The 9154-nt window shown below is 39.5% G+C and overlaps 1 protein-coding gene across 2 annotated transcripts in view; it reads right to left on the minus strand.

Moving 5' to 3' along the window:
• Positions 1-8853, minus strand: part of SEC62 (SEC62 homolog, preprotein translocation factor) — a 29360-nt gene extending 20507 nt beyond the window's left edge. For both annotated transcript variants that reach the window (XM_060011159.1, XM_060011158.1), the window contains exon 1: positions 8712-8853. In XM_060011159.1, coding sequence (XP_059867142.1) covers positions 8712-8747 — 36 coding nt within the window. In that variant the 5' untranslated portion in view covers positions 8748-8853. The remainder of the gene's footprint in view (positions 1-8711) is intronic.
• Between the last annotated feature and the right edge of the window lie 301 nt (positions 8854-9154).

Below are 9154 nucleotides of genomic sequence, written 5' to 3' on the forward strand. Positions count from 1 at the left end.
TCTGGAGCAGACCTGGTAATGTATACAGAAGACAGAATGGAGATTTTTTTTGCGGTACGTGGGCCTCTCACTGTGGTGGCCTCTCCCGTTACGGAGCACAGGCTCCGGACGCGCAGGCTCAGCGGCCATGGCTCACGGGCCCAGCCGCTCCGCGGCATGTGGGATCCTCCCAGACAGGGGCAGAACCTGTGTCCCCTGCATCGGCAGGCAGACTCTCAACCACTGTGCCACCAGAGAAGCCCCTGGAATGGAGATTTTTAAAATCATGTTTTTCAAATACAAGTTGATAGGGCCCAAACCTGTCTGCCTCTTGGCCTCAGCTACAAGGCATTTATTTTGAGTTGTTCTTCCAGTATGGTAATCATTTTGTACCAGTTCACCTTCACTCTTGCCTGGTCTCTTTTTAAAAGCTGTAATGCAATAATTCAAAATATTAAGAGGTTGTCAATAGTGAGTGCCCAAATGTCAAAGTAAGTAGAAACAGGTGCCATAAATAAATGTTAAATAACAGCCAAAGCCATGTACCTTGAACAACGGACAACAGATTGCAGGAGGAGTTCTCAAATTAACCAAAGACAGCTGTCCCAGTGTGGTCCCAGATACAAACTACTATCAGAGATGCTGAAGATTTGTATTCTCTTCCCTTTCCCCTGTGGTTACAGATTCTAGATACTGTCAGGGAATCTTTTCTCACCTTGCCTTTCTTCTTTTCTTTCTGAACGGGGTAAAGCAAAAATAAAGATGCAGGGCTTCCCTGGTGGCGCAGTGGTTGAGAGTCCACCTGCCGATGCAGGGGACACGGGTTCGTGCCCCGGTCCGGGAAGATCCCACATACCGCGGAGTGGCTAGGCTCGTGAGCCATGGCCGCCGAGCCTGCGAGTCCGGAGCCTGTGCTCCGCAACGGGAGAGGCCACAACAGTGACAGGCCCATGTACAGCAAAAAAAAAAAAAAAAAAAATGCAACAGACAAATAAATTACAATCTCATTTAAGAACTGATTAATGGAAGGGCACAAAGAGTTTTGGAAAGGCTGCTTCAATCCTTCCCTGTTTTCTTTTTTCCATTCCCTCCTCCAAACTTTCTACCAGCCTCATTGTTTATCATTCCCCATCTTGCTTTTATTTCCTTACATTCTGAACTTATGTTCCTGTCTACTTATTCTCCCCACTCATATACTGAAGAAAATTAGGTCAGTCTATGTTTGCATATATCTTTTATATATATACTTTTAGTTGTCTTATTGCTGTAAGCTATCATAATAAAAGTACTGTCTTTAATTACATGTTTAAGCACAGTACACAGAGCACTCAAGCAATATTTCTAGCAATATACAATTTAAATGTGAATGATTTCAGGAAAGGCTATTTCTTAAGATGAATAAAGTGCCAAATAATAGTAAAGAATTATCTGCCAAGAATCTAGTATGCCGAGAAAAATTAATGCTGAAGACAGTTATGTTTTATGCAAGACATTCTAATAACAAAAAACAGGAAAAATAAACTCTCTAAATCATCTATCTTTACGTCAGTTTTCCCACAGATTTCAAGTTAGTTTGCATTCAGTTATGTTTGTTGAAAATAAGGAACAACTAACAAATAAAAGTTTCAACTTTAATTTTATCCTGAAGAGGAGTAATTTGTGAGATGAAGCGAAAATCTGTGCCGTGGTTGCTGGATCACCTGGCAGCTACTTCTCGTATTTCCTTCTTTGCACTTCCCAACTCCTCTACTTCCAACAGCCAATTAACAATGCATGATTCTTATACTCTCGTATTACCCCACTTGTGGGTTACTATTTGTGACAGTAAAAATTAAAAGCCTGCACAACACTGTATATCAACTATACTCCAATATACAATAAAAATTTTAAAAAAGAAAAAAAAAAAGCCCAAACCATTCAATCCAAATGAAAACTATAGTAAAAACCAAATATTTATGTGATTAAAAGACCTTTAGTTTTATATATAAAAACACATATCACAAAAAAATAGAATCTTAAAAAACTGTAAATTCAAAATTTAACACTCCAAGTTCAGTAACATCTACAATGTTCATAATTATTTAATCTGGGTCCTAGTCACAAAATATAGTTTCTGACAAACTAAAAATTCTATATTTCGGTTTTTGAAATCACACTAAAATTATTAACATACATATTAGTATATGTTAAACGATAGCATTTAATTATGTCTGTGTAACGCACTGCATTTCTAGGAGGCCCATCTATTAATAAATAATATCCTATATAGTCACGTACAGCCTAAAAAGTAATACTATATAAATAGATGGAAATAATGAGATACTATAATTGGCTTTATAGAAACGAATTCTATTTTATAATCACACCCATATATGTTCAATTTTTCCCTCAGTTGATACAACTGTTGCCAATTTAAAGATTTATCCAATTAACTGATAACTTGTTACTGGGATATGCTTGATTAAAAATGGTATGTGGGGGAGAAGTCTCAATAAACATAAATTGTTCAAATGCATACTTACTGAGTGTTTACCCTATAATAACTCTGGGTGCTACTGTTAATACCAAAAATTTGTTAAGGCATGATACCTCCACTTTGTTACAACCTTCCAAAACAACTACTGTTATTTTCCGAAATGAGTGGTAGAAAAAATATTTTAGGAGTACAAAAGGAGTGAGATTATCAATGTGGATGAGAATAGCTACGAAAGACCTCTTGGAAGAGGGACCTGGATTTTGAAAGATGAACAAATTTGGGATAAGCTGAATGAATAGCATAAACATACTGTGGCTAAAAATGAGCATAAAATTTGGCTCTAGTAGAGACAAGTTAGGAAGAATTGTGAGGTTAAGTATGTATAATAGGGCTAAACAGTATTCAAGGCAGTCTAAGAAATTTCAAATTTACTCCTTAAGTCACAGAAACTAGGTTTTGAATAGAAGGAGGACAAAATGAGAAAAAAAAATGACTTAGACACTATTTTGGAGCCTGTATGTAGAATGAACTGGGGGAAAAAAGCACAAGGCAGGAAAACTACTTAGTATTCAAGTAAGATGTGATGTGATACTAGACTAGGAATGGGAAGGATTTTGACATTTGAAACATTTCAAATGTACAACAGATAGGACTCAATGATAAAAGATGAATGAAATGGCTTAGTAAAAGATGTCAGACTTCTAATTTGATCAACTGAAAGGACAGTTTTTCAATTAACAGAAATTTGGGAGGAAGGTGATTCTGGGGGAAAAACAATCACATCAACTTTAGGCATGACAAGTCTACACTCATACTAACACTCAAACCATTTACTGAACACAGGCATACAGGTACTAATCTACTGATTGTTGATAAGAGGCATCAGACGTAAAATCTATTAGAATACCCAAGAAACTGAAAAGTCCATTCTATTATTATATAATAGGGAATCTGATAATACATGAATCCACATTTTAAAACCTCATTTTAACAATTAACTTCAAGTTCACCAAACTCTTTTCCACAACTGCAAAAACAGACTCAAGTATTCTCTTTGCATTCCCTTCCCCCTCCTTGGTAAAGGCACTACAAAGCAAGAATGAAGTGAACAGACCCAGAAAACATGGACTTGGATAATCTCTCCCAACCAGACACAGTTACTTATTCATTGATACTTTCTTAAAGTATCAGTTAACTTCCCTTAAACATCTGACTAGAAAAGTAGTGAATTCTATCAACATATTGGTACAACAGAACTGATTCCTTCCTTGCTCCTCCTTCAAGTTCAAATCCTTAAAAAGTTTCTATTATCCTCTGTGAAATATTATGAAATATTCATTATACCACATATAAGTTATACATACTGTAGACTGTCTCTAACAGTATAGAATTTGTGCCATCTGCTGGGGCTTTAAAGTCAGAAAGAAAGACTGCTACAGAAGAGCACCAAGAGAATATGACCTTGGGAAGCTAGTAATATAGAAGAGCCTGCCATGGAATCTTCATTCTCACTGCTCCCCTGCTGCAGGCTAAAACAGTCTTATCCTCTTCCTGTTTATACATTAGACTAAAGTACTTCCCCTCTTTGTTCCCTTTTGATGTGAAGAAATATTCAGAATATTTTCCTAACTTTTCTAGAAACCCTCTGACAAAAAGTGAAGGCCTTTTGCGAATAACATCACCCACTAACCAAGAGAAACCAGCTCATCGAGCCTTGAATGAAGAGAACTTTGTAGCTCAGTGAATGAGCTCAAATGTCTTAGAATGAGGAAGCAAAGAACCAGTACGTTCTGAGGCTGGACTGCCAACCCAAACACCAAGATGCCGGGTGTTGCAACCCTTAATCCAAAATTACAAAAATTGAAAGTTTGGGTAGAACATTCTTTTTAAATTACTTAACAAATATTTTTATTTTAGAATACTTCAACACTAAAATACTACAATGAAACTGGGGTTACCATTTCTAACTATATATTATTTTTGGTACTTAAGATAATCTTTTTGAGAAAAAAAATATTAGATCAAGAGTCAGTAAGCCATGGACTTCAATCTCACAGAATTTTTGACTTAGAATTTGTTTTCCCCATCCTCCCACCCCCAAAACGACTAGAATTTTTAAAAATTGTTATATTCAATAGAAATAAGCTTAGGTAATAAATAAGCTTGTTGAATGAACTGAGCAAAAGAAAAAGATTAGTTCACCAACTGTCAATTTGTATCTTTATACAAACAGTATAAAATATTCGTGAAAATGTAAATAGGTTAACAGGTTAAAATCTGAAAGCTGGAGGAGATCTTAGATAAATCCTTTGCTTAAAGTCACACAGTATGTTACTAACAGAGCTTTACAAGAGTCTCTGTATCTTGACTTTGGCAGTGCCCTTCTAACATCCCCCAGCCCCTGCCATTGTAAGCCCTTCATTAAGCCTCTGGGGGGAGTTTTTCCACTTAGGACTGGCTTCCTGGGTTCCATCTCTTTTCTTCAGAAAGTCCCAGAGTCAGAGCGCATAATCCTAAACTTGGCCTTTTCTGAAATTTAGCATATTGGTTCGTGATATGTCAGGGTTTTACTGACAGGGAGACAGATGGGTGCAACAAAGTTAACTGAGATGCAGGTATTATAAAATTTCTAGGAATGAATAAGCCATTTCAATGTCCCAAAACTCAACTAGAAACTTTACACATAAGCAGAACACTAAACGGGATGAGCCTCTTTAGCAGGGACAAGTCTCGTTAAGTCTTTGTTGTACAATTTAATATAAAGATGGCAAGATTAAAGTATGTCAAAACAATTTATTTTTTATTTTATCAATGGTGCAGTGGAATGAACATTCAACTGGAATTAGAAGACTTGGTCTAAATCTGGTTTTACTATCTTGATGAGTGACCCTGGGTCAAGCCACATATCCTCACTGAACCTCAGTGTATCTGTAAAATGATGTTAACGGTTTAGATCAATATGTTTTATACCTAGTAATGCTTTTAGATCTAGGTCCTAAAAGTAGCTTAAGGATGAGGGATAATGGTAGTGAAGTAGTGGGGTACTGAGGTGATAGGGCTTTGGGCCCACCCCTCTGCTTTTACATAAGAGCTCATTTGTGCAAAAAGATTCCAAAAACCCCTACTGCTTGAAAGTCGTTTTCAACTCTAAAATTTCATGGTACTAGGATTCTCAATTAACCCTTCTAGTAAGCAGCACTTTGTTAACCTATAAGCACTGATTTTAATGTTCTTAAAAACTTACATAATTGCATTTCTTAGAAAACTTACAATTATTTACTTTCAAATGTTTTATTAATTTGAATTGAGATCACTCTCACTTGAGAATCTCAATCATGAAAACTTTGCAATATAACGTCAGTGAACACGCAGCTCACTTTTGGTTTTCAGTGACCAGTAAAGTGAGTCCAAGAAGGAAATGTGACAAAATAGTCTTCTTGCTTCCAACTTTGATGGAATACCAGAATCTAAAATTAGGCTACATTAGAAAAAGCATACAGGGCTTCCCTGGTGGTGCAGTGGTTGAGAATCCGCCTGCCGACGCAGGGGACATGGGTTCGAGCCCTGGGCCGGGAAGATCCCACATGCCGCGGAGCAACTAAGTTCGCGTGCCACAACTACTGAGCCTGTGAGCCACAACTACTGAAGCCTGCACACCTAGAGTCCATGCTCTGCAACGAGAAGCCACCACAATGAGAAGCCCGTGCACCACAATGAAGAGTAGCCCCCGCTCACCGCTACAGAAAGTGCGCGTGCAGCAACGAAGACCCAATGCAGCCAAAAATAAATAAAATAAATTTTTAAAAAAAGAAAAAGCATACAAATTAACTACTTTTTAAAACCCTGAACTTGTTTGTATCAATCATTTCCCCCAATATACAAATTACAATTCAAGGTCAGTAAATCTACTAAACATAAAAATCTTTTCTAAACATGAAACATCAAGTAGCAACAGGAAACTGAGTTAATATTACAGATCTTTTTGCCCAGAGTCTCACAATAGAATTTTTTCTGTAACTTCAACTCTGAATTTGGTCATTACGTTTGATCTTTTTGTCTAAAGTAATGCCAATATTATAGAGTTTCTGATTCTCTGGAGGGAAAAAAACCAAGGAGTTTTATAAGGTATTGTACACTTTTATTAATCTGTTGACACTGCACAGTAGTACTCCAGGTAGCACTCCCAAGATCTCCACAACATTTTACATAGCACAGCTATGTAGAAAACTTGGAGGAGGTGAAAAATGTTATTTATTTTCACTTAGCAGTATACCAACTTGATTTTTAACAATCAGATCCTCACACACTTATCTAATCCCCAACTAAACAACAGTAAGTAAATAGCCATTCTTTATGGAACTCACAACTCAAAGGTTTATTTACTGAATAGATAACTGTTAATTTTTCTTCAGCATATCAGCGTGCTTAACAAAAACCAAAACAAATTATCCTAAAGCCTTCATCCCTGGGGAAGGGGAAAAAGGAGTTATGTGCTAAGCACTCTTTCAATAGCTTTTATAACCTTTAATAACAAGTCACCCACGCACCTATTTTTTCCACAACAACCCAATGACGATATTTTTTTAAGGTAAATATTCCTTCTTATGGATTTGGAAATAGAGGAAAAAAGTTAAGTAACTTGACCAAAGTTACACGGCCAATAATTATTGACACTGGGGTACAAACAGGCACAAGTTTTAGCTCCCAGTCACTACCACTACTATACAGGTTTTTAAATCTATCTTTCTGCTTAATATGAGATCACAATTGAAATAGAGCAGGTATTCAAAGTGAATTAGGATCACCTTTACAACAATATTAAACAACAGTTGAAACTGTAAAAACAATGTTTATTTAAGGCCATAAAATATACCATGTGTGTAAATATAAGTCCAGTAAGTCCTAATTTGATAACTTCAATACAAATTCTAATAAAAGTATATTTTGTATCCATACCTGACCAATAACACTAAATTTTGAAAGACTAGAAACAGTATAATTAGAAACTTCTTCCATAATAACCTTAAGCCTTGGTTTTATGACCTGTCTGAACTTGGGGGGCAATTGTCTCTGGTCCCCTTCTGTACTCTTTTTGAAACTACTTTCTTATTTCTGCCTAATTCTAAAATTCTAAATTTACTGATCACTGGCATCTTTTTTTCCCTAGTACTTCAAAGTTTTCAGGAGAATTTTAACTTGCATAGCTCAAATCACCTGTGGTGTAAGTCAGTTAAGTGATAAAAATGGGGGAAAAAACATTAGAAACATTCATCTAAGCAATGAAATAGTAAGGAACAAAAAGACAATGACGAGTGTAACAATTTGTGATTAGTATATTAACAGTTTACAACACGCCATCAATTTATGACGACATATGAAGGTTTCTAAGCACAGGAGCTAATAAGGAGACAACAAAACATCCTGAGTCTAAGATGTTCCCCATATTTAATCCTCTCGGCAAAGAGCAAGAACAACAGGGGGAAAACTGCAAGGAAGAAATACACAGATGACATGCATGTGGAATGAGGGAGGGATGCTATGTAGGTTATGAGGATGACACACTGGCATGTGAAAGGTTTCTGGGCGGGACCCACTCTTTGCAGTACCAAGGGAGTTTTGTTTATTTACACTGTGTCGCTGAAAGAAAGCCGGAAAGCTTCAGTTGGACGTTTAAGTTAATAACTGTGAGGAAAAAGGAGGCTGCACGCAAACGAACATCTGGATACGCAGATCGCCGCCTGGGCCCCTGGGGCAGCTGACCAAACCCCGATCACTGCCCCCTCCTACGGTCCTTCTATCTGCGCACAAAGAACGGGCAGCTTTAGGTCAGTCCTCCGCCTCCTTCTACCCTAATTATCGCGGCCTTAATTTCGGGACAGCTAAGGCGAAAGGATGGCGTGGAGAAGGAAGGGGAGGAGCCCGGGGAGGGTCGGTGTCTGAGCTCGGAGGACGCGGACCTCCCAGCACAGGCCCAGGCCGGCAACGACAACGACAACGCCGCCGCCGCCGCCACCGCCACCCTGGGCTGGCGGCCGCGCCTCCCGCCTCCCGCCGCTGCCCCAGCACCTCCGCCTCGGTCTCCGCCGTCGCCAACACCGCCCTTCCTCAGGCCCCTCAAAACGACTCAGCCCGCAACCGGCGACCTCGCGGGGGAACCCCACCCCACCTCGTCCTCGATTTCGCCCACCCTTCCCGGGAGCTTTCCCTGCGTCTTCCACTTCCGAGAGTCCCCTATCCCAGGGCTCGGCTTTGCTACCTGAATCCGCTTCTTGTGTCGCCTGCGTTCCGCCATGTTGGCCGCTCCGCCCGGTTCCCTCTGACGTGGAAGTAGGCGGGGGGCGGTGGAAATATCGCGATAGCGCGCCGCGGGGCTGTTATGTAATCTACCGGCTGGCGCCGGAGCGGGGAGGCTGGCGAGAGGCCGGTACTAGGCGGGCTCGGCGGGTCTTGGCTGCGCTTTCTCTCCCCTCTTTCCTTGGCTCCTTTTGTTGCAGGAACTGGAAATCGCTGGGACCAGAAGGAAGTTGAGAAGTGGATCAAAGAACAGGAGGACTGGAAAGAGTCCTTGGTTCTCAAACCTGACTGGGCATCTGAATCACCTGGGAAGCTATTAAAATACAGATTCCTGGGGCCCCATGCTCCTCGGAGTCAGTAGGTTTGGGGTGGAACCTTTTACAGAGGATTTCCTGAGACCTATGG

Source organism: Delphinus delphis, chromosome 4 (assembly GCF_949987515.2).
Source record: "Delphinus delphis chromosome 4, mDelDel1.2, whole genome shotgun sequence".
In the NCBI taxonomy this organism is placed as follows: Eukaryota; Metazoa; Chordata; class Mammalia; order Artiodactyla; family Delphinidae; genus Delphinus; species Delphinus delphis.